Consider the following 27500-nt stretch of genomic DNA (forward strand, 5'->3'; position numbering starts at 1 on the left):
GTTAAAAGACGACAAATTCATAAGAAACTGTCGATTACACGATGAAAAAAAATAACAACAAAACCGACTGTATAACAGTACTGAAATAATGAAAAACTGCATCAAAAAACAGATTTGCGCATACCCAGGTGATCAGCAAATCGGAATCTGTACAATCAGCTGTAAAACGCAGTTGAATATAGTACGCACGATAAAAACATCGACGAACCAGGAACTGTACAACCAACCGCAGCCCATCTCTGAAGATACAAATTCTGACAGCAAACAACACACACAAAAAAAACTCCACCACCACCACCACCACCACCACCAACAACAACAACAACGAAGTCACTTCAATTCACAGCGACAGCTTCGTTAGACGCGACACCTGCCTTCTGCGCGGCTTTGCGTCGTTTGGGCACACACTTGGTGGCGCTGCCGTCAGTGCTCCATCGCTGATTGGCCAGACACTTGGCTCCCGACTTACCCTGCAGCCGGAAGTTCTTCATGCACCGGAAGCGGCATCTTTTCCGGAAGGGGACGGCGCCTTTCCGGCAGACGGGCGGGAAGACGAAACCGTTGGCTGGCGCTTCTAGCTTCCCACACGTTTTGGCTGTAACAGGATAACGACTGGTTTGAACAGTTGGTGTTTTTTTTTTTTGCTTTTTTTTTTTAATCTATTTATTTGGAACATTTATTTTGAACGTTCCTTTTCTTTGGTTGCACCCCAAAGAGTGGAATTCAGTTCACTACCCTCACACCTCCGTCACACCTCAACATCCAGTCCGCATTCAACGGGAAACTTCATCATCATCATCATTCTTCTTCTTCTTATCATCATTATCATTATCATTATTACTATCCATTTTTTTTTCAAAATCATTTCCATCATTCCATACAAACACACAAGAGAAAAAAAACAACAACAAAAAACCTACGTCGACAGGTGGGGGCGTGGCCACTCCAGGTGGCGTTGTGCTGACAGGTGCGGTAGGCGGGGCCCGTCAGGGTGTAGCCACGCCGACAGCGGTAGCTGCACACGGTGGAGGGGGTCAGCCAGGCGTGCTGCCCTCGACGGGGCCTCAGCTGGCACTGCACCGGCACCAGTCGTCCGTGACGGGGCGCCGCCAGGGTGGGACAGCTGCTGCCTGTGGTCATGGCAACCAGGGTGGTACTGACGATAACAACCTCATCAACAGCACCAACAGCAATAGCAACAACGGCAATAACAACAACAGCAATAATAATAATAATAACAACAACAACAGTAATAATGACAACACCAGCAACAACACCAACAGCAGTAGCAACAACGACAATAACAACAGCAATAATAATAATAACAGCAACAACAACAGCAACGACACCAACAGCAGTAGCAACAACGACAATAACAACAGCAATAATAATAATAACAGCAACAACAACAGCAACGACACCAACAGCAGTAGCAACAACGACAATAACAACAGCAATAATAATAATAACAACAACAACAGCAAGAACGGCAATAATGATAACACCAGCAACGATAGCAACAAGAAGAAGAAGAAGAAAGAAGAAGAAGAAGGAGGAGGAGGAGGAGGAGTAGGAGGAGGAGAAGTGAGGGAGGAGAAGAAGGAGGAAAGGAAGAAGAAGCAGAAGGAGGAGGAGGAGGAGGAGGAGGAGAAGTGAGGGAGGAGGAGAAGGAGGAGGAGGAGGAGAAGTGAGGGAGGAGGAGGAGGAGGAGGAGGAGAAGTGAGGGAGGAGGAGGAGGAGGAGGAGGAGGAGAAGGAGAAGAAGGAGGAGGAGGAGGAGGAGAAGGAGGAGGAGAAGGAGGAGAAGGAGGAGGAGAAGGAGGAGGAGGAGAAGGAGGAGAAGTGAGGGAGGAGGAGGAGGTGAGGGAGGAGGAGAGGTGAGGGAGGAGGAGAAGTGAGGGAGGAGGAGAAGTGAGGGAGGAGAAGAAGGAGGAAAGGAAGAAGAAGCACAAGCAGCAGAAGAAAAAGAACAAGAAGTGTGATAAGAATAATGAAACCTAAAACATATGTATCATCAATCTATCAGATAATCCACCCCTTTATCAATCGACTCACCCAGACACCAACCCCCAAACCATCAACTTGCCCAAGAATCAATCCATATACCCGGCTATCAGTCCACCCATCAATTTATCCAAATGCCCGGCTATCAATCCACCCATCAATTTATCCAAATGCCCGGCTATTAATCCACCCATCAATTACTCCAAATGTCCGGCTATTAATCCACCCATCAACTTATCCAAATGCCCGGCTACTAACCCACCTACCAATTTATCCAAATAGCCGGCTATTAATCCACCCATCAATTTATCCAAATGCCCGGCTATTAATCCACCCATCAATTTATCCAAATGCCCGGCTGTTATTCCACCCATCAATTTATCCAAATGCCCGGCTATTAATCCACCCATCAATTTATCCAAATGCCCGGCTATTAATCCATCCATCAATTTATCCAAATGCCCGGCTATCAGTCCACCCATCAATTTATCCAAATGCCCGGCTATCAATCCACCCATCAATTTATCCAAATGCCCGGCTATTAATCCACCCATCAATTACTCCAAATGTCCGGCTATTAATCCACCCATCAATTTATCCAAATGCCCGGCTATTAATCCGACCATTAATCTATCCAAATGCCCGGCTATTAATCCATCCATCAATTTATCCAATTGTCCGGCTATTGATCCACCCATCAATTTCTCCAAATATCCGGCTATTAATCCACCCATCAATTTATCCAAATAACCGGCTGCTATTAATCCACCGATCAATTTATCCAAATGCCCGGCTACTAACCCATCCATCAATTTATCCAAATGCCCGGCTATTAATCCACCCATCAATTTATCCAAATGCCCGGCTATTAATCCACCCATCAATTTATCCAAATAACCGGCTGCTATTAATCCACCGATCAATTTATCCAAATGCCCGGCTACTAACCCATCCATCAATTTATCCAAATGCCCGGCTATTAATCCACCCATCAATTTATCCAAATGTCCGGCTATTAATCCACCCATCAATTTATCCAAATGCCCGGCTATTAATCCACCCATCAATTTATCCAAATGTCCGGCTATTAATCCACCCATCAATTTATCCAAATGCCCGGCTATTAATCCACCCATCAATTTATCCAAATGACCGGCTATTAATCCACCCATCAATCCATTCAAATGCCCGGCTATTAATCCACCCATCAATTTATCCAAATATCCGGCTGTTAATCCACCCATCAATTTATCCAAATGCCCGGCTATTAATCCACCCCCCCCCCCTCCCCAGCCATCAATCCACCCACACCAGTCACACTGTCCAAATAACTGCCCTGTCCTTCAGTCCACCCATCCAACACTGCCAACACAACCCAGCCAGCACCACGTAGCAGCAAGCATCCCCGGACAAGAAGAGAGCCGCACAGAGGCGCGCGGTACGCACGTGTGCACGAGGCGTTGTCAGACCCCAGGGTGTAGCCCTCGCCACACGAGCACGTGAAGCTTCCCGCCCTGTTCTGGCAGCTGCCCCCACACCCCCCGTTACGATCGGCGCACTCGTCGATGTCTGGCAACGAGCGGATAACGATCAGAGTGTGTGCGTTACATTTCTGTCTGTTGTTTATATTCAGTCATTAATTTGTTTTGTTTTGTTTTTTCCACTTTTGTGTGATATTGTTTTCATGTAGTGAGTATACGTTTGTTACTATTACACAGTCATAAAAATTAATTGATGATGATGATGGCTGGTTCTTTGCTTGCGAAGATCAGTGGGAAGTTCCCGCCAGGGATGGGCGGCATGCCTTTTGATGACTGATTAGTCCAATCCGTGATCTGCAGAGTCTGCGGCATTGTGGGCAGGTGTAGATCTGGACTGCGTTGCTGGGCTGCGGACCTGGGTCTTTCCTTCTCCTTCTTTTCTCCTGGATGTTCAGGCGTCTGGTTTCCTCAAAGTGTTGGGTTCCCCTGAGCGTTGAAGATCTCCAGCTACCTCTATCTGATGCTGACTGCTTCCATGTCTTGGGGTTGATGTCCGCTTGGCATAGTTGCTTCTTCAGTTGGTCCTTGAATCTTTTCTGTGGTGCGCCTGTATTGCGTTTGCCTTGGACCAACTCCCCATAGAATACTGCTTTCGGTATTATATAGTCATAAAAATTATGTTTATCATTATTATCAACATTATTCGCTTTCATGTAATTGGTCACTCATTGATTCATTTTTGAAAACAGAGTGTATATTTCTTTTATTCATCTCTCTCTCTCTCTCTCTCTCTCTCTATATATATATATATATATATATATATATATATATATATATATATATATTATTCGCTTGTATGTGATTACTCATTGATTAGTTCATTTTGACAACAGAGCGTGCGTTTGGCTGTTGTTGCTATATTCGTTTATTATCCGCTTTTGTTTGATTATTTATGTGTTTATTTGAGACGGTTTTTGTTCTTCATTGCAAAGTCCCACAAATGCAAATAAAAACAACAACAACAACACACAAATATGATAAAACTTCACAATTTATCAATCCTGGTAAAATATAAAAAAAAACTTATGAATTGTTTGTACTGGTGACAAAGTTAAGTGGTGCTTAACTAAAAATAAAGAAAGAAACAAAAACTGTCAACAGTTCGTGCAAGCTTCTGTTATATTTTCTCCACCTGCGATACCCTTTGATTTTGTTTTTCGTTTCCTTCTTTTGAATGATCACAATACAGGAGCTTAGATTTGTACTTGCGATGACTGAGCGCTTGAAATTTACTATTACAATTTTCATTATCATCAGAATTATGATTATTTTTTGGGAGTCCAAGAAAGATCGAACACCAGCTCGGAACAAGGGCACTCACTCACCGCGGCAGTTCGTGCCCAACAGGGGGAAGATAGAGTAGCCTTCCTTGCACATGCAGGCTGTTCGCGACCTTGCCCTTGGTGACTGTGTGGTCATGTTGTCGGGGCAGCTCTGGCACCCTTCCTTGCTGGACAGGGAGTCATCCCTGAAGGTTCCCTTGGGGCACTCTGTGGGGCAGGGACACAACGGGAATTCCCGTCTATTAAAGCAACGATAATGATGATAATAACAATGACGATAACAACAACAACAACAACACTATTACTACTACTGCTACTACTAACGATGATGATATCATCATCATCATCATCATCAAAATTATAATAATACTAAGGACGATGACGATTACGATAATGATGATGTTGGTGTTGATGACAGTAATAAAAGAACAACAACCATCATAATAACAACGATAATACTACTACTACTACATATTAATACTCAAACCTCTCTTGCAGGCGTTAACAATAAATGTTAAGTGTACATAACCATACATGCACCGAAACAAACAAACGTGTGCATACATAAGCATGCACACTGACCCTCACACCGCCCACTCATTCACAACCAAAAGTTACGCATACATAAACATACATGCAGCAAGTACACTGCATACGAACATGCGTGTGGACACGAAAAAAAACATTCACACACACACACACACACACACACACACACACACACAGAGTAGAATCTCTCACTACTCCCAAATATTACTGGAAATTTTACTCCATCCACTGGTCCTTTAGCCATGTCTAGGTGCTATTTATTCCGATGAGAAGATAAATCGCGTGAAGCAAACATTTAGTGCAATAAAAAAACAAACAACAACAACAACAACTGTATGACAACAAAGGCGTTGTCACTGGTTCACAAAAAATCGAGTGATATTGTAAGAGAAACACACTTGCAGACTGAAAAAAAATATGGTGGCCCTGCACTGAAGCTGCACCGCAACACACTACCAGCACCGCAACACATGACACCACATCGTAACAACACACTTCAACACAACACAACACTATGCAACACACTTCAACACAACAACACGCTTCAACACAACGCAACAACACACCACAACACAACAACACACTTCAACACAACACAACACTATGCAACACACTTCAACACAACAACACGCTTCAACACAACGCAACAACACACCACAACAACACACTTCAACACAACACAACAATGCAACACAACACAACGCAACACAACAACACACTTCAACACAACAACACACTTCAACACAACACAACGCAACACAACAACACACTTCAACACAACAACACACTTCAACACAACAACACACTTCAACACAACACAACACAACAACACACCACAACACAACAACACACTTCAACACAACACAAAGCAACACAACAACACATTTCAACACAACACAACACACCGCGACACAACAATACACTTCAACACAACACACCACAACAACACGTTGCAAAACACAACAACACAACACACTTAAACACACCACAACAACACACTTCAACAACACAACACCACGCTTCAACACAACACACATCAACACAACAACACACTGCAACACACCACAACACACCACACTGTAACACAACACATCACAACAACACAATTCAACACACCAACACACAACAACACACCACACCACACTAACGCACTGCAACACAATACACCACCAGAACACATTTCAACACGACACACCGCAACACAGCACGCCGCAAGAACACACTGCAACACAACACAGCAACACACTTCCATACAACACAACACTGCGACACACTGCAACACGACACAACAACAACACACCTCAACACAGCACACCACAAGAACACACAGCAACACACTTCCATACAACACAACACTGCGACACACTGCAACACAACACCTCAACACAACAACACACCTCAACACAACACAACACACCGCAACACAGCACACCACAAGAGCACACTGCAACACAACACAACACAGCATAACACATCCATTGGTGGACATCACACCATACCACACCACACCTCACCACACCACACCACAACATATGATGACACCACACCACACCACCCCACCCCACACCACACCATATCATATGATGACACCAATGCACACCACACCACACCTCAACACACCACACACCACACGACACCACACCTCACCACACCACACCACACCACACCACAACATATGATGACACCAGTGCACACCACACCTCACCACAGCACAGCACAGCACAGCACAGCACAGCACAGCACACCTCACCACACCACACCACACCACACCACAACATATGATGACACCAGTGCACACCACATCACACCACACCTCGCCACAGCACGCCTCACCACAGCACAGCACACTACACTACACCACAGCACACCACACCACAATGCCAACTTGACGCCTGACGACAGGTGAACCACCCACCCTCACAGCGGTCCCCCTCCCGGTAGTACCCCAGGAAGCAGTCACATTCATAGCCGTCCTGTGTGTTGATGCACTGCTGGTCACACGAGTGGCTCCCTGCCTGACACTCGTCCTTATCTAGGAAAAAAGACCCAACATATGTAACAGTGAAGTGTCAGAGAGTTTGTCTTGGACCATGACAGGCTGGGCACGGTGACATGATTATGACACAAGGGCGCCACACAGGCTGTACTCTGGGAGACGACACAGAGACACATGACACAGGCTGAACACAGGGGCACATGGCACAGGCTGGACACAGGGGCACATGACACAGACTGGACACAGGGGTACATGACACTAGCTGGACACAGGGACATATGACACAGACTGAACACAGGGGCAAATGACACAGGCTGGACACAGGGGCACATGACACAGGCTGGACACAGGGGCACATGACACAGGCTGGACACATGACACAGACTGGACACATGACACAGACTGGACACATGACACAGGCTTGACACAGGGGCACATGACACAGGCTGGACACAGGGGCACATGACACAGGCTGGACACATGACACAGACTGGACACATGACACAGGCTGGACACATGACACAGGCTGGACACAGGGGCACATGACACAGACTGGACACATGACACAGACTGGACACATGACACAGACTGGACACATGACACAGGCTGGACACAGGGGCACATGACACAGGCTGGACACATGACACAGACTGGACACATGACACAGACTGGACACATGACACAGGCTGGACACAGAGACACATGACACAGACTGGACACATGACACAGACTGGACACATGACACAGACTGGACACAGAGACACATGACACAGGCTGGACACATGACACAGACTGGACACATGACACAGACTGGACACAGGGACACATGACACAGACTGGACATATGACACAGGCTGGACACAGGGACACATGACACAGACTGGACACAGGCTGGACACATGACACAGACTGGACACAGGGACACATGACACAGGCTGGACACATGACACAGACTGGACACAACACAGGCTGGACACATGACACAGACTGCACACAGGGGCACATGACACAGGCTGGACACATGACACAGGCTGGACACATAACACAGGCTGGACACATGACACAGACTGCACACAGGGACATATCACAGGCTGGACACATGACACAGACTGGACACATGACACAGACTGCACACAGGGACATATCACAGGCTGGACACATGACACAGACTGGACACATGAGACAGGCTGGACACAGGGACACATGACACAGGCTGGACACAGGGACACATGACACAGGCTGGACACATGACACAGGCTGGACACACGACACAGGCTGGACACATGACACAGGCTGGACACAGGGACATATGACACAGGCTGGACACAGGTGCACATGACACAGACTGGACACATGACACAGGCTGGACACAGGGACATATGACACAGACTGGACACAGGGGCACATGACACAGACTGGACACATGACACAGGCTGGACACAGGGACATATGACACAGGCTGGACACAGGGGCACATGACACAGACTGGACACATGACACAGGCTGGACACAGGGACATATGACACAGGCTGGACACATGACACAAGCTGGACACATGACACACGCTGGACACATGACACAGGCTGGACACAGGGACATATCACAGGCTGAACACATGACAGGCTGGACACATGACAGGCTGGACACATGACACAGACTGGACACATGACACAGACTGGACACAGGGGCACATGACACAGACTGGACACATGACACAGGCTGGACACATGACACAGACTGGACACAGTTATGACAAAAGGACATATATAACACAGGCCAGACACAGGGACAGAACACATACGGACACACGAACCCTCGACGTGGACACACGATCACAAGACACAGCACACAGACAGAGACACACGGGGAGGGCGGAGCACACACACACACACACACACACACACACACACACACACACACACACACACACGCAGGGAGGGCGGACCTTGGCAGGAGTGGCCGTCAGGTCCCAGCTGAGTGCCGGGCGCCGTGCAGAGACAGCGGTACGACCCGTACAGGTTCTCACAGCTCCCTCCACACAGGCTCTTGTTCAGGCACTCGTTGATGTCTGCAACAACGACAGCAACAACAACATCAACAACAACACCAACAACAACATCAACAACAACACCCAGCCTCTGATTGTACCCACAGCACCCCCCCCCCCCCCCGCCCTCCCCCCAAAACCCCAAGGCTCTTGTTCAGGCACTCGTTGATGTCTGCAGCAACGATAGCAACATTAACATCAACTACAACATCCAGTCTCTGATTGCATACCCGGAAAGAAGTGTGCTAACACCCTTCGTCTCAGCAAATCAAGACCCATCCTGTGATTGTATTGTACTGTACCGTACTGTATTGTATTAGCAAAAAAAAAAAGACCCATCCAGGGATTGTATTGTATTTTATTGTCTTAGCAAATAAAGACCCATCCAGCAATTGTGTTGTATTGTATTGTATTGTATTGTATTGTATTGTATTGTATTACTCTTTTGTCACAACAGATTCACTTAGCGAATACGGCCCATCCTCTACTAGTATTGTATTACGCTTTTATCAAAGCAGATTTTTCTTCTTTTTTTTTTTTTTTAGCAAATAAAAACCAATTCTGTGATTGCGTTGTATTGTATTGTATTACTCTTTTTTTTGCAAATAAAGATCCAATCTGTGGTTGTATTGTATTGTATTGTTTTGTATTGTATTGCTCTTTTCTCACAACACATTTCTCTGTGTGAAATTCGGGCTGCTCTCTCCATGGAGCGCGCGCCGCCGTAATGACAGCGCCACCCATTCCCCCCCAAAAAATTTTTTCTGCCTGCAAGTGTATTCATTTTCCTATCAAAGTGGATTTTTCTACGGAATTCTGCCAGGGACAATCCTGTTGCTGCCATGTGTTGGTTCTTTTACGTGCGCTAAGTGCATGCTGCATACGGGACCTCGGTTTCTCGTCTCATCTGAATGACTAGCGTCCAGGTCTAGTTGAGGGGGACAAAGACCTGGCGCGTGTCGGGATTGAACCAGTGCGCTCAGGTTCTCTAGCTTCAAGGGCGGGCGTGTCATCACTAGACCAACACTCCACTCAGCTCTTTCGGATTGTAAAAGACAGGATACACATGGTTCAAGACAGACTAATCCTCTGCTGTTAACAGGATGCGCCCCGAAAGTGTATCGGCCCCACCTTTCGTCGTAGCAAATAAAGACACACCATGTGATTTCTTTCGGATTCCAAAAGACAGGATAATTCATGGTTCAAGACTGACTCATCCTCTGCTGTTATTAACAGAAGTGCGCCCAGAAAGAGTATCGGTCCCACCTTTCGTCTTTGCAAGTAAAGACCCGCCCTGTAATTTTTCTCGGATTCTGAAAGCCAGGATAATACACGGTTCAAGACTGCATGAATAGCCCACACAGCTGACTCGTGCACTCATTCAGTAAATCCCTTTTTCGGGGCGCCTTTCTGTAGGGTTAAAAAAACTCCGATCAAACTTTCAATTATAACATATACTGATGATAAACCTGATTTGACTTGACTTGACTTGCACGTGGTTGAGGCCTTGTTACAGGCCTGCTCACGTCCCCAAGCCAACAATTTAAATCTGCGTGGCTAGCAGTTCCCTGGGGTCTACTGAATGCAATGGGGGGTCATAAATAGTCGGCAGGTCCCTCCAGTAAAGCGTCTTTTGAAGGCAACGACTGATGGAGCTGTGACCACCTGATCTGGAAGTTCCTTCCAAGCTGAAACCACCCTCTGAGAGAAAACGTTGCCCCTGACGTTGAGGTGAAACCTGTTCTCTGACAGCTTCATGGAGTTGCCTCGGAGTTTCGACGTGATAAAAGACAAATAACTTTTTCTTGTACAAAATTCAACAATACAATAACAGTAAATAAACTTCAGCAATTTTCAACATGCGAAACAACAACAACAACGAGAGAGACAGAGAGACAGACAGAGAAAGAGACAGAGACAGACAGAGAATAAGAAAAAAACAGGCAAACTGACAGAAAGAAAGAATGAACGAAAACATAGAATAAGAAGGAGGAAAAAGAAAAGACCGAGGGAGGAAGAACACTATGGAAGGAAAGACAGAAGGGGGAAGAACACCATGGAAGGAAAGGCAGAAGGGGGAAGAACACCATGGAAGGAAAGGCAGAAGGGGGAAGAACACCATGGAAGGAAAGGCAGAAGGGGGAAGAACACTATGGAAGGAAAGGCAGAAAGGGGAAGAACACTATGGAAGGAAAGACAGAAGGGGAAGGAAAGGCAGAAGGGGAAGGAAAGGCAGAAGGGGGAAGAACACTATGGAAGGAAAGGCAGAAAGGGGAAGAACACCAATGGAAGGAAAGGCAGAAGGGGGAAGAACACTATGGAAGGAAAGGCAGAAGGGAAAGGAAAGACAGAAGGGGGAAGAACACCATGGAAGGAAAGACAGAAGGGGAAGAACACTATGGAAGGAAAGGCAGAAGGGGGAAGAACACTATGGAAGGAAAGACAGAAGGGGAAGAACACTAAGGAAGGAAAGACAGAAGGGGAAGAACACTATGGAAGGAAAGGCAGAAGGGGGAAGAACACCATGGAAGAGGGAAGAACACTATGGAAGGAAAGACAGAAGGAGGAAGAACACTATGGAAGGAAAGGCAGAAGGGGAAGGAAAGGCAGAAGGGGGGGAAGAACACTATGGAAGGAAAGGCAGAAGGAGAAGGAAAGGAAAAAGGGGGAAGAACACTATGGAAGGAAAGGCAGAAAGAGGAAGAACACCATGGAAGGGGGGAGAACACTATGGAAGGAAAGGCAGAAGGAGAAGAAAAGGCAGAAGGGGGAAGAACACTATGGAAGGAACGGCAGAAGGGGAAGAACACTATGGAAGGAAAGGCAGAAGGGGAAGAACACTATGGAAGGAAAGGCAGAAGGGGGAAGAACACTATGGAAGGAAAGGCAGAAGGGGGAAGAACACAATGGAAGGAAAGACAGAAGGGGGAAGAATACTATGGAAGGAAAGACAGAAGGGGGAAGAACACTATGGGAGGGGGAAGAACACTGTGGAAGGAAAGGCAGAAGGGGGAAGAACACCATGGAAGGGGGAAGAACACTGTGGAAGGAAAGGCAGAAGTGGGAAGAACACTATGGAAGGAAAGGCAAAAGGGGAAGAACACTATGGAAGGAAAGGCAGAACGGGGAAGAACACTATGGAAGGAAAGGCAAAAGGGGAAGAACACTATGGAAGGAAAGGCAAAAGGGGAAGAACACTATGGAAGGAAAGGCAGAAGGGAAAAGGAAAGGCAGAAGGGGGAAGAACACTATGGAAGGGGGAAGAACACTGTGGAAGGAAAGGCAGAAGGGGGAAGAACACCATGGAAGGGGGAAGAACACTGTGGAAGGAAAGGCAAAAGGGGAAGAACACTATGGAAGGAAAGGCAAAAGGGGGAAGAACACTATGGAAGGAAAGGCAAAAGGGGAAGAACACTATGGAAGGAAAGGCAAAAGGGGAAGAACACCATGGAAGGAAAGACAGAAGGGGGAAGAACACTATGGAAGGAAAGACAGAAGGGGGAAGAACACTATGGAAGGAAAGACAGAAGGGGGAAGAACACTATGGAAGGAAAGGCAGAAAGGGGAAGAACACCATGGAAGGAAAGGCAGAAGGGGGAAGAACACCATGGAAGGAAAGGCAGAAGGGGGAAGAACACTATGGAAGGAAAGGCAGAAGGGGAAGAACACCAATGGAAGGAAAGGCAGAAGGGGGAAGAACACCATGGAAGGAAAGGCAGAAGGGGGACGAACGGAACTCTCACCGACGCACTGCCGCTTGTTCTGACTGAGCCTGAAACCCTTCTTGGTGCACTCGCACTCGTAGCCTCCCACCGTGTTGGTGCACACGTCCTCACACCCCCCGTTGTTGTTCTCACACTCGTCTTTGTCTGCGGCAGGTAATCATGCAATGTACTCACGCGCACACACACATACACACACGCACACACAAACACACACATACGGACTAACGAACACACACATATGCACAGGGAAATGACACCCACCTCCCCCTCCGCCATCTGCACATGAATTGAAACACATAATTACAGTCTGTTAATAATCAAACCGAAACCGGCAAATATTCAAAAATGGGTGTTGATTTTAGACAGAGGAAGGTATGAAGGAGTAAAAAGCACACACACACACACGCACACGCACACACACACACACATGCACACAGTGAATAAACACAAAGCTTGGTATGAAGAGAATACACACAGACAGACAGAACAGCAGACAGAGACAAACTAAGAGAGAGAGAGAGTGGGAGAGAGACAGAGAGAGAGAGAAAGAGACAGAGAGAGACACAGACAGACATAGAGAGAGAGTGAGAGACAGACACAGAGAGAGAGAGAGAGAGGCAGACACAGAAAGACAGAGAGAGAGACAGAGACAGAGAGAGAACGTGAGAGACAGAGACAGGGAGAGACAGAGAGACAAAGACAGAGAGAGAGAGAGAGGAGGGCACAGACAGAGAGACACACATACACACGCAACAGAAACAACACACAAAAAAACATGCAGAGGAAAACCAGACAAACGATGGAGCCACATCAACTGTTAAACATACAGTGTCATGGAACACACTTAGGCCAGTCAATGTCTAGTCTCCTGTACTTCAATTCCTGTTGTTAAGTTTAACAATATATTGGATTTTGCCCTTGACATCAACTTGTTATTTGTAGTGGAGGGAGGGCATTGGGGTAACGCGTCCGCCCAGAAAGCGAGACAGTCTGAGAGTGCTGGACAGAAAGCGAGACAGTCTGAGAGTGCTGGACAGAAAGCGAGACAGTCTGAGAGTGCTGGACAGAAAGCGAGACAGTCTGAGAGTCTGAGACTGCTGGACAGAAAGCGAGACAGTCTGAGGGTGCTGGACAGAAAGCGAGACAGTCTGAGAGTGCTGGACAGAAAGTGAGACAATCTGAGGGTGCTGGACAGAAAGCGAGACAATCTGAAGTTGCTGGACAGAAAGCGAGACAATCTGAGAGTGCTGGACAGAAAGCGAGACAGTCTGAGAGTGCTGGACAGAAAGCGAGACAATCTGAGAGTGCTGGACAGAAAGCGAGACAGTCTGAGAGTGCTGGACAGAAAGCGAGACAATCTGAGGGTGCTGGACAGAAAGCGAGAGAATCTGAAGTTGCTGGACAGAAAGCGAGACAGTCTGAGAGTGCTGGACAGAAAGCGAGACAATCTGAGGTTGCTGGACAGAAAGCGAGACAATCTGAGGGTGCTGGACAGAAAGCGACACAATCTGAGGGTGCTGGACAGAAAGCGAGACAATATGAGGGTGCTGGACAGAAAGCGAGACAATCTGAGGGTGCTGGACAGAAAGCGAGACAATCTGAGGGTGTTGGACAGAAAGCGAGACAATCTGAGAGTGCTGGACAGAAACAGAAAGCGAGACAATCTGAGGGTGTTGGACAGAAAGCGAGACAATCTGAGGGTGTTGGACAGAAAGCGAGAGAATCTGAGAGTGCTGGACAGAAAGCGAGACAGTCTGAAGTTGGTGGACAGAAAGCGAGACAATCTGAGACTGCTGGACAGAAAGCGAGACAATCTGAGGGTGCTGGACAGAAAGCGAGAGAATCTGAAGTTGCTGGACAGAAAGCGAGACAATCTGAGGGTGCTGGACAGAAAGCGAGAGGATATGAGGGTGCTGGACAGAAAGCGAGACAATCTGAAGGTGCTGGACAGAAAACGAGACAATCTGAGGGTGCTGGACAGAAAGCGAGACAATCTGAGGGTGCTGGACAGAAAGCGAGACAATCTGAGGGTGTTGGACAGAAAGCGAGAGAATCTGAGAGTGCTGGACAGAAAGCGAGACAGTCTGAAGTTGGTGGACAGAAAGCGAGACAATCTGAGGGTGCTGGACAGAAAGTGAGAGAGTCTGAAAGTGCTGGACAGAAAGCGAGACAATCTGAGAGTGCTGGACAGAAAGTGAGAGAGTCTGAAAGTGCTGGACAGAAAGTGAGAGAGTCTGAAAGTGCTGGACAGAAAGTGAGACAGTCTGAGAGTGCTGGACAGAAAGTGAGACAATCTGAGGGTGCTGGACAGAAAACGAGATAATCTGAGGGTGCTGGACAGAAAACGAGATAATCTGAAGTTGCTGGACAGAAAGCGAGACAGTCTGAGAGTCTGAGAGTGCTGGACAGAAAACGAGACAGTCTGAGAGTCTGAGAGTGCTGGACAGAAAGCGAGACAATCTGAGAGTGCTGGACAGAAAACGAGAGAATCTGAGGGTGCTGGACAGAAAGCGAGACAATCTGAGGGTGCTGGACAGAAAGCGAGACAATCTGAGGGTGTTGGACAGAAAGCGAGAGAATCTGAAGTTGTTGGACAGAAAGCGAGACAATCTGAGGGTGCTGGACAGATAGCGAGAGAATATGAGGGTGCTGGACAGAAAACGAGAGAATCTGAAGGTGCTGGACAGAAAGCGAGACAATCTGAGGGTGCTGGACAGAAAGCGAGACAATCTGAAGGTGCTGGACAGAAAGCGAGACAATCTGAGGGTGCTGGACAGAAAGCGAGACAATCTGAAGGTGCTGGACAGAAAGCGAGACAATCTGAGGGTGGTGGACACAACCCCACGTATTCTTTCCCCTGCCACCTAGAGTGGTGGTCTGGACGCTAGCCCTTCAGATCACACGGTTAACCGAGATCCCGTGGGTAGTATGCACGTTAAAGAACCAGCGGAAAACAAAAGGATCGTCCCCTAGCAAAATTCTGTAGAAAAATCCACTTGGATAGGGGGGAAAACCCCCCATACACTTGCAGATGGAAAAGAAGAAAACAAAAAAGGGCTCAGCACTACAGTGATGTGCTCTACCTGGGGAGAGCAACATGAAGTTCACATGGAGACATCTGTTGTGACAACAACAAAAAAGTAACACAACAAAATACAATACACGTGCACTTTGTCTCCATACCAACCCCCCCCCCCCTCAACACTCCCACCCTGGCCCCCCCGTGTTTACCTTCACAGGTGCTGTTGTCGGCGGCCACCTGGTAGCCCCGCGGACAGGAGCAGTGGGCCCCTCCCACCGTGTTCAGGCACCTGTGTTCGCACCTCAGGGCTCCGCTCCGGCACTCGTCCACGTCTGTCCACACACACACACACACACACATTTACACACAAACACACACACAGACAAACACACACACACACACACAAACATCACACACACATGCACGCGCACACACATACATTCATACATACACACACACACACACACACACACACACACACAAACACACGCACACACATTTACACACACACACACACAAACAAACAGAGAGAGAGAGAGAGAGCAGACAACACACACACATATATACACATCGCGCACAAGCGCACGCACCCACCCACCCACCCACACATGATATACACACATATACACACAACATACGCATAATACAAGCACGTCTGTCAAAACACACAAACGCACCCCACACTTACACACACACACAGAGTATGTCTTGCGTAATAAGTGCACGTCTGTAACCTATCATGAAAGGAAACCGACAGAGACTACTGATCATTTTCTTTTTGGATTTTAATATCATGCATCATCAGAACCCCTCTCCTCCTCTTCCTCCTCGCCGTCAGTACAGCAGCACTCTGACAAGACATTCAATTCCGATCTTACCTGTTTTCATCGCTATGTCATATGAATCCATGTGGCCGGTAAAAAGAATAGAGGGGGAAAAAAAGACGGAAAAAAGACAAACAGACGAAGTTTCCAAATCAAAGTCAATTACACAGGAAGCTATAACAAGCACTATCTATTAACACATTCGTGAATCAACCGGATATTTTCCTTTTTTCTTCAAAATTCTTCACCATTTCTAAGAAGTTTTGACATTTAAAACTTCGGGAATTTGAGCACGAAACCATAACCAAATAAAACCAAGCTAGCTTATGAAACAAAATTAACCGGGGACTGCTGAAAAACTTCACCGCCATACTCTACTACGACTGCTGTTTACCAGAGGGCAGCACTGACCGTCACAGGAGTAGCCGTTCCTGTTGAGGGTGAAGTAGGGGGCGGTGCAGTTGCAGTTGTAGCTGCCGGGAGTGTTGATACACAGCTGGTGACACCGTCCGCGCCCATATGCACACTCGTCCACGTCTGTGCACCACAGATAGGGTGTGCATCAGCATCGGTGAACAGTTATACAGCATGTCACATGCGTTTTACCATCTTGTTCCACACCTTCAGTTAGCACCAAAGACTAAACCAGAATGTGTACCAACACTAATCATCATCATCACAACGACAACAACAACGATAATAATAATAATGATGACAATAATAAATGAAATAATTATGGTAATAATAATCATCATCATTATCATCTTCATCATGATCACGATAACAAAACTACTACTGGTACGACTACTTCTACTTCTGTGCATATAATAATACGCTCTACCCCCTGTGTGCTAACAACTAACACCACTATGGCTAAAATGGCCACCAAAGCTAACAAACGTATGACACTATAATCAAGGCTTAAAAAAAAATGAACAAACTAAGGCAAAAGAAAACACATGCTAAAAGACCCTATACCAAACTATACTTTTTCTTTTTCGACTTAGAGCCGACAGAAGTTTGAGGACAGGGGTAATCTGAAATTTCGTTTGACCCCACAAAAACGTGCGGACTCCTCCACAAAAAATGCACCCCCTACAAAAAACAAACAAACAAACAAACAAAAAACAGCCACCAACAAAAATGTGCTGCCCGCCTCCAACGCACAAAAATGAAGCCCCCCCCCAACCCCCCCAAAAAAAAAGTGCAGCCACACGAAAAAGCCCAGTATACTGTCTGACCTTCACAGGTCTTCCTGTCCCGGGACAGCCTGTATCCCGCGTTGCACGTGCAGTAGGCACTGCCGATGGTGTTGACGCAGCGGTGCTGGCAGCCAAAGTTGCCCAGCAGGCATTCGTTGTTGTCTGCGGTGTGAGGACAGCACACATATACATATATATATATATATATATATATATATGATAGTCAGTCGTGTCCGACTATGACCATCAGAACAGCAGAGGAGGCAACTGCTGTTCCAACTACTTGGGCTAAAATTTGATTATAGTGGAGAGTGTCTTGCCCAAGTTACATCCCCACTCTCTCGGCCAAGAGGGTTTTAGGACAGTCGTCGTTGGGATGGTTCCCAAAGGCCAACAAGCCCACAAGAGCCAGTGCAATTTCGCCTCCTAGTTTGAGAGTCATAGTCCTTCACAAAAGACTAAGCTGTAAATGATTTCCCACTGACTGGAGAAACCATTGATAATACAGCTCTCAGGACAGCACATAGTCGGTGTTAATCTCCGTCAACAGTGACACCCTTCACCCCTCCCCTCCACGTCACGTTCAGTCTGTCGTCATCAATACCCCTTTCTCCCCCACTGCTCACTCGCAGTCAGACACACACAACAACAACAACAACGCACATACACACACTGACACTGGCACACACTCACTCACACACACACACACACACACACACACACACTCACACACACATACTCACTAACACACACACACACACACACACACACACACACACACACACACACACACCAACCCCCGGTAACACAAAAACACCAAAAAACCCAAGGCCGGAACACAGCAAGCATCACAACAAACAGCCTCACAACTGTCACACTCTTCATCTTTAACACCTCACACACCACTTTAAAACAACATAAAAGCACAGAGACAAGGCGAACACAGCAAAAACACGGAAGAAGCAAAGAGCACAAACACCTGCATGTCGCCCCTCACGAAGCGCCACCATCTGAAGAAGAAGAAGATGAAGAAGAAGACGAAGAAGAAGAAGGAGAAGAAGAAGAAGAAGAAGAGGACGACGACGACGACGAAGAAGAAGAAGAAGAAGAAGAAGAACAACAACAACAACAACCACAAGAAGAACAAGAAGAAGAAGAAGAAGAAGAAGAAGAAGGAGAAGAAGAACAAGAAGAAGAAGATGAAGACGAAGAAGAAGAAGAAGGAGAAGAAGACGAAGAAGAAGAAGGAGAAGAAGAAGAACAAAAAGAAGAAGATGAAGACAAAGAAGAACAAGAAGGAGAAGAAGAAGACGAAGAAGAACAAGAAGAAGAAGAACAAAAGAAGGAGAAGAAGAAGAGCAAGAAGAAGAAGAAGAACAACAACAACAACAACAAGACAAAGAAGAACCAGAACAAGAAGAACGAGAAGAAGACAAAGAAGAAGCAGACGAAGAAGAACAAAAGAAGGAGAAGAAGAAGAGCAAGAAGAAGAAGAAGAAGAACAACAACAACAAGACAAAGAAGAACCAGAACAAGAAGAACGAGAAGAAGACAAAGAAGAAGCAGACGAAGAAGAACAAGAAGAAGAAGAAGAGCAAGAAGAAGAAGAAGAAGAACAAGAAGAACAAGAAGAAGAACAACAACAAGACGAAGAAGAACAAGGAGAAGAACACAAAGAAAAAGAAGAACAAGGCGAAGACGAAGACGAAGAACAAGAAGACGGAGAAGAAGAAGAAGAAGAAGAGAAGACCCACCCTGACAGGGCACGTTGTCTGCAGGGTGACCCGAGTAGCCAGGCTGACAGACGCAGTCCCCCAGGGACCCCTTGGCCGTGCCGTTGGTGGTGGACAGGGCCGGGCATCTCATGCACCGGGAGGAGCTCATCGGGCGGTACATGCCCTTCGGGCACGCTGCAAGCAAACAGGGTCCGGTTTGTGGCAAAGTCAGCGATCTGCTGCCTTCGTGTTCTTTTTCCCCTTTTTGAGTCTATGTTTTAACCCGGTGTTCGGTTGTCTCTCTCTCTCTCTCTCTCTCTCTCTCTCTCTCTCTCTCTCTCTCTCTCTCTGTGTGTGTGTGTGTGTGTGTGTGTGTGTGTGTGTGTGTGTGTATGTGTGTGTGAGTCTGTGCGTCCGTGGTAAACTTTAACATTGCCATTTTCTCTGCAAATACTTTGTCAGTTGACACCAAATTAGGCATGAAAATAGGAAAAATTCAGTTCTTTCCAGTCATCTTGTTTAAAACAATCTTGCACCTCTGGGATGGGCAAAAAAGAAAAGAAAAAAAAGAAGCCTAATTATATGCAAACTGCATTTACTGTTATATTTATATTTTTTTGTATTCTCTAAACTTGGCACTTTGATCTGATATTCTGACCCAACAAGAGCAGTCATTATTATCTTTTTTTTTCAAACAGGAACTTCTTTTGCTAAGCATTGTAGCTTTATTTATTTTGCAAACGTTTTGGTGCAGATAGTAAAAAAGGGAAATTACTCTGTAATTAAAGCTAGGGGACTTAATTCGCTTTAAACTGATCTTTCTCATCTTAAACATTACATTTTGAAATTATACTCAATACATAAAAAGCTTGGATTTTTTTTTTTTAAAGTGTATCACAAGTGAGTCTTGAAGGCCTTGCCTCTCTTGTCTTTCTTTCTTTTTTCTTTCTTTTTTTTTTTTTTGAACAGCAGACGTGGTGTAGCGTGTATGGATCAGTCCGCACCCCCTAGCAAGACACGGGTGGGGTGGGGCGGGGCAGGATATGAATACAAATTAGGTTAAGGTTAAAGGTTAAAGGTTAAAGGTCCTGACGCCTTTCACGTCCATATAGGCAGTGAATTCAACATCCGCGGATACAAATCCTGTGATTTAAACAAGCGCATGCAACTGCAAGTACGGACACGAACTTTGGTTTTGTCTGTGTTGTACTATCAAACAAGTGTATACAGGTATGGATAAGAACTCTGCTGTAAAAACCAAGTGTATACAGGTATGGATAAGAACCCTGCTGTAAAAACCAAGTGTATACAGGTATGGATAAGAACTCTGCTGTAAAAACCAAGTGTATACAGGTATGGATAAGAACTCTGCTGTAAAAACCAAGTGTATACAGGTATGGATAAGAACTCTGCTGTAAAAACCAAGTGTATACAGGTATGGATAAGAACTCTGCTGTAAAAACCAAGTGTATACAGGTATGGATAAGAACTCTGCTGTAAAAACCAAGTGTATACAGGTATGGATAAGAACTCTGCTGTAAAAACCAAGTGTATACAGGTATGGATAAGAACCCTGCTGTAAAAACCAAGTGTATACAGGTATGGATAAGAACCCTGCTGTAAAAACCAAGTGTATACAGGTATGGATAAGAACCCTGCTGTAAAAACCAAGTGTATACAGGTATGGATAAGAACTCTGCTGTAAAAACCAAGTGTATACAGATATGGATAAGAACCCTGCTGTAAAAACCAAGTGTATACAGGTATGGATAAGAACTCTGCTGTAAAAACCAAGTGTATACAGGTATGGATAAGAACTCTGCTGTAAAAACCAAGTGTATACAGGTATGGATAAGAACTCTGCTGTAAAAACCAAGTGTATACAGGCACAGTGCAGCACATCCAGAATCGGCCTCTTCTCCCATGTGAGGACGCACACCGACAGATAAGCCTGCCTGCCTACTCATCTGTCAGACCGACGGGAGACTCCATCATCATACAGGCATGGATACACAGCATGTGGTGCAAACAGGTGTATTAAGTATGGACGCGAACACTGTTTTATATTGGTGAAAATCACCAGCCGTCAATTCAAAACCAAACGAAAATTAAAACTATATCACGTACTTGAAATATTGTTCCTGTTGGCTCGTTATTACTCTGCAGAATTAATGTACATGCATAACATGTTCTGTGAGTAAAAGATTTGTTGTACAGTCAAACAGGTGTCACATTGTACAGGTGTAGATAAAAACTCTGTGGTACAGTCAACCAGGTGTCACATTGTACAGGTGTAGATAAAAACTCTGTTGTACAGTCAAACAGGTGTCACAGTGTACAGGCGTAGATAAAAACCCTGTTGCACAGTCAAACAGGTGTCACATTGTACAGGTGTAGATAAAAACTCTGTTGTACAGTCAAACAGGTGCCACATTGTACAGGCGTGGAAACGAACTCTGTTTTATAGTCAAACAGGTGTCACAATGTGCAGGTGTGGATACAAACTCTTGCTGTGCAAACAAGTGTGGTGTGCAGGTGTGGGTACGAACTCTGCTGTACGAACAGGTGTCACAGTGTACAGGTGTAGATACAAACTCTGTTGTACAGTCAAACAGGTGTCACAGTGTACAGGTGTAGATACAAACTCTGTTGTACAGTCAAACAGGTGTCACAGTGTACAGGTGTAGATACAAACTCTGTTGTACAGTCAAACAGGTGTCACAGTGTACAGGTGTAGATACAAACTCTGTTGTACAGTCAAACAGGTGTCACAGTGTACAGGTGTAGATACAAACTCTGTTGTACAGTCAAACAGGTGTCACAGTGTACAGGTGAAAAACAAACTCTGTTGTACAGTCAAACAGGTGTCACAGTGTACAGGCGTAGATACAAACTCTGTTGTACAGTCAAACAGGTGTCACAGTGTACAGGTGTAGATACAAACTCTGTTGTACAGTCAAACAGGTGTCACAGTGTACAGGTGTAGATACAAACTCTGTTGTACAGTCAAACAGGTGTCACAGTGTACAGGTGTAGATACAAACTCTGTTGTACAGTCAAACAGGTGTCACAGTGTACAGGCGTAGATACAAACTCTGTTGTACAGTCAAACAGGTGTCACAGTGTACAGGTGTAGATACAAACTCTGTTGTGCAGTCAAACAGGTGTCACAGTGTACAGGTGTAGATACAAACTCTGTTGTGCAGTCAAACAGGTGTCACAGTGTACAGGTGTAGATACAAACTCTGTTGTACAGTCAAACAGGTGTCACAGTGTACAGGTGTAGATACAAACTCTGTTGTACAGTCAACCAGGTGTCACAGTGTACAGGTGTAGATACAAACTCTGTTGTACAGTCAAACAGGTGTCACAGTGTACAGGTGTAGATACAAACTCTGTTGTACAGTCAAACAGGTGTCGCAGTGTACAGGTGTAGATACAAACTCTGTTGTACAGTCAAACAGGTGTCGCAGTGTACAGGTGTAGATACAAACTCTGTTGTACAGTCAAACAGGTGTCACAGTGTACAGGTGTAGATACAAACTCTGTTGTACAGTCAAACAGGTGTCACAGTGTACAGGTGAAAAACAAACTCTGTTGTACAGTCAAACAGGTGTCACAGTGTACAGGCGTAGATACAAACTCTGTTGTACAAACAGGTGTCACAGTGTACAGGTGTAGATACAAACTCTGTTGTACAGTCAAACAGGTGTCACAGTGTACAGGCGTAGATACAAACTCTGTCGCACAGTCAGACAGGTTTTCACAGTGTGCAGGTGTGGGTACGAACCCTGGCAGCCCTTGGCCCCGAGGCGGCGGTAGCCAGCGTCACAGTCACACCTGAAGGAGCCAGGTAGGTTGACACACCGCTGCTCACACCCGTGAGCCTCTGGGTCGTCACACTCGTTGATGTCTGTCACACCACGCAAGGCGTCAGTTGGCAGGTAGAGGAGGAGGAGGAGGAGAAGAAGAAGAAGGAGAAGAAGAAGAAGGAGGAGGAGAAGAAGGAGGAGGAGGAGGAGCAGGAGGAGGCGGGAAAGAAGATGAAACAGAAGGATGGGAAGGAGGAGGAGGAAGAACACGAACAAAACCAAGAACAGCAGAACGATAGCGACTGAGAAAGGTTATCAGCGAGGAATGGAGTCCGGGAAAAGCTGGACTTGTACGTACTGATTCCGGCATTAGTGACGACTGTGAACAGTTACAATGTTAACAACAACAATAACATCAACAACAACTACTACTACTACTATTACTACTACAAAAAACAACAACAACAACAACAACTACTACTACAACAACAACAACATACCACTACTACCACTACCACTGCTAGTACTACAACAACAACAACAACATACCACTACTACCACTACCACTACCACTGCTACTACACAACAACTACTACCACCACTACTACTACTACTACTACGACTACTACTGCTACTACTATACCGATCCAGCGAGAACTGGAGAGGACAGCGACTGACCGAGGCAGGCCGAGGAGTCTTCAGCCAGCCGGTAGCCCTGCCTGTTGCAGTCACACGTGTACGACCCCACGGTGTTGATGCAGATGTCAGGGCAAGGGTTGTCTCCCTCCATGCACTCGTTGATGTCTGCAGAGAGCAGTCAGGGGAAGGCGCGCTGGTTTTTAGTCAGCCGGTTTAGATAGCAATTTTCGTGATAACAATATAACCATAACAATAAGAATAATATATATATATATATATATATATGAAATGATTTCTGAACAGGAATACTGGGCTTAATGACACACACACACACACACACACACACACACACACACACACACACCTACAAGCTCCCGAAAAAAACTCACCAATTTTACACGATTTCCATGTGTGCAAGGAGCAACGTTGTTGAGAGAGAGAGAGAGAGAGAGAGAGAGAGAGAGAGAGAGAGAGAGAACCAATAACAACAGGATATTCCCAGCAGGAAGAGATCTTTCTCCTTCGTCTTCTCCTTCTTCGTTCGTGGGCTACCAACTCACACGTTCACTCGTATGTACAGGAGTGGGCTTTTATGTGTATGACCGTTTTTTTGTTTGTTTTTTTTTTTTAACTTCGCCATGTAGGCAGCCACACTCCGTTTCCGGCGATGGAAGAGATCGATCGAAAGGATTCAACAAAGTGCTCGGGGCTGGCTGTCCCATGACATACAGTCCACCTGCCACCTCCACAACCCCCCACGCCCCCCCCTCGCCCCCCCCCGCCCCCCCACTGCCCCTGTACATACCGACGCAGGTGGTGAGGTCCCGAGACAGGCGGAACCCTTCCCCGAAGCACCCGCACTGGAAGCTACCCGGGGTGTTGGTGCACGTCTGCTGGCAGGGGCTCTGGTCCCGGAAGCACTCGTTGATGTCTGCCACCACCACCACCCACCATCAGTACCACTCACCACCACCACCCACCATCACCACCACCCACCATCACAACCACCCATCACCACCACCCACCATCACCACCACCCATCACCATCACCACCCACCATCACCGCCACCCACCATCACCACCACCCATCACCATCACCACCACCACCCCCATCACCACCACCCACCACCATCACCACCCCCATCACCACCACCCACCAATACCACCACCCATCACCACCACCCACCATCACTACCACCATCACCACCACCCACCATCACCACCACCACCCCCATCATCACCACCCACCATCATCACCGTCACCACCACCACCACTACCACCCACCATCACCCATCACCACCACCCACCATCACCGTCACCACCACCCACCATCACCACCACCCCCATCACTACCACAACCCACATCACCACCACCACCACCTACCACCCCCATCACCACCACAACCAACATCACCACCACCCACCCCCATCACCACCACCACCTCCCACCACCACCACAACCAACACCACCCACCACCACCACCCACCATCACCACCACCATCACCACCACCACCCACCATCCCCACCACCACCCACCATCAGCACCACCACCACCACCACCACCCACCATCACCACCACCCACACCCACCATCACCACCACCATCACCACCACCCACCATCACCCATCACCACCACAACCAACATCACCACCACCACCACCCAACACCATCACCACCACCCACCATCACCACCACCACAGTCGTCACGCACCATCAGCATTATACATCACAGCATAATCATGCACTGTTTCGCCCATCATCGTTGTCGCTGTCATTTGTTGTTGTTGTTGTTGTTGTTGTCGTCGTCGATGCATTATTCATAATTCTTGTTGCTGGTGTTTGTCTTTTAATAACAACAAGATGAATTAAGAATAATAATAATAATAACAATGATAAGGTGATCACACAAAAAACCATACCTTGATAGGTGATCAGGATGACAGGTGATGACACAATGACCATACCTTGACAGGTCATGACACAATGACCATACCCTGACAGGTGATGACCATACCCTGACAGGTGATGACTGACAGGTGATGACCCAATGACCGTACCTTGACAGGTGATGATACCTTGACAGGTGATGACACAATGACCATACCTTGACAGGTGATGACAATGACCATACCTTGACAGGTCATGACACAATGATCATACCTTGACAGGTGATGACACAATGACCATACCTTGACAGGTGATGACAATGACCATACCTTGACAGGTGACCACACAATGACCATACCTTGACAGGTGATGACACAATGACCATACCTTGACAGGTGATGACAATGACCATACCTTGACAGGTCATGACACAATGATCATACCTTGACAGGTGATGACAATGACCATACCTTGACAGGTCATGACACAATGATCATACCTTGACAGGTGATGACAATGACCATGCCTTGAAAGGTGATGACACAATGACCATACCTTGACAGGTGGTGACAATGACCACAGCTTAACAGGTGATGACACAATGACAATACCTTGACAGGTGACCACACAATGACCACAGCTTGACAGGTGATGATACAATGACCATACCTTGACAGGTGACCACACAATGACCATACATTGACAGGTGACCACACAATGACCATACCTTGACAGGTGATGACACAATGATCATACCTTGACAGGTGATGACAATGACCATGCCTTGAAAGGTGATGACACAATGACCATACCTTGACAGGTGATGACAATGACCATGCCTTGACAGGTGGTGACAATGACCATACCTTGACAGGTGACGGCACAATGACCATACCTTGACAGGTGATGGCACAATGACCATACCTTGACAGGTGACCACACAATGACCATACCTTGACAGGTGAAGACAATGACCATACCTTGACAGGTGATGGCACAATGACCATACCTTGACAGATGATGACACAATGACCATACCTTGACAGGTGACAATACCTTGACAGGTGACAATGACCATACCTTGAAGGTGATCAGGTTTACCATACCTTGACAGGTGACCACACAATGACCATCATACCTTGACAGGTGACCACACAATGACCATACCTTGACAGGTGACCACACAATGACCATACCTTGACAGGTGAAGACAATGACCATACCTTGACAGGTGATGGCACAATGACCATACC

General features: G+C 46.5%; 2 protein-coding genes across 2 annotated transcripts in view; both read right to left on the reverse strand.

Annotated features, from left to right (window-relative positions):
* Positions 1 to 27500, reverse strand: part of LOC143283746 (uncharacterized) — a 146241-nt gene that overhangs the window by 1769 nt on the left and 116972 nt on the right. The window contains exons 17-30 of the mRNA XM_076590047.1: positions 25164 to 25289; positions 24398 to 24523; positions 23698 to 23820; positions 19947 to 20102; positions 18232 to 18354; positions 17402 to 17527; positions 16376 to 16498; positions 13163 to 13288; positions 9318 to 9440; positions 7292 to 7408; positions 4870 to 5034; positions 3450 to 3572; positions 921 to 1130; positions 1 to 595 (exon numbers count right to left, since the gene is read on the reverse strand). The exon at positions 1 to 595 is cut by the window's left edge and continues 1769 nt beyond it. Of these exons, the coding sequence (XP_076446162.1) occupies positions 336 to 595; positions 921 to 1130; positions 3450 to 3572; positions 4870 to 5034; positions 7292 to 7408; positions 9318 to 9440; positions 13163 to 13288; positions 16376 to 16498; positions 17402 to 17527; positions 18232 to 18354; positions 19947 to 20102; positions 23698 to 23820; positions 24398 to 24523; positions 25164 to 25289 (2027 nt within the window). The 3' untranslated portion in view covers positions 1 to 335. The remainder of the gene's footprint in view (positions 596 to 920; positions 1131 to 3449; positions 3573 to 4869; positions 5035 to 7291; positions 7409 to 9317; positions 9441 to 13162; positions 13289 to 16375; positions 16499 to 17401; positions 17528 to 18231; positions 18355 to 19946; positions 20103 to 23697; positions 23821 to 24397; positions 24524 to 25163; positions 25290 to 27500) is intronic.
* On the reverse strand, positions 1137 to 3103 carry LOC143284188 (uncharacterized). The gene is made up of 3 exons (XM_076590856.1): positions 3028 to 3103; positions 2482 to 2562; positions 1137 to 1156 (listed from the first exon to the last, which is right to left on the reverse strand). Exons 1-3 carry the CDS (start codon positions 3101 to 3103, stop codon positions 1137 to 1139), a joined length of 177 nt encoding a protein of 58 aa, XP_076446971.1.

This window comes from Babylonia areolata, chromosome 7 (genome assembly GCF_041734735.1).
Source record: "Babylonia areolata isolate BAREFJ2019XMU chromosome 7, ASM4173473v1, whole genome shotgun sequence".
NCBI classification, from domain to species: domain Eukaryota; kingdom Metazoa; phylum Mollusca; class Gastropoda; order Neogastropoda; family Buccinidae; genus Babylonia; species Babylonia areolata.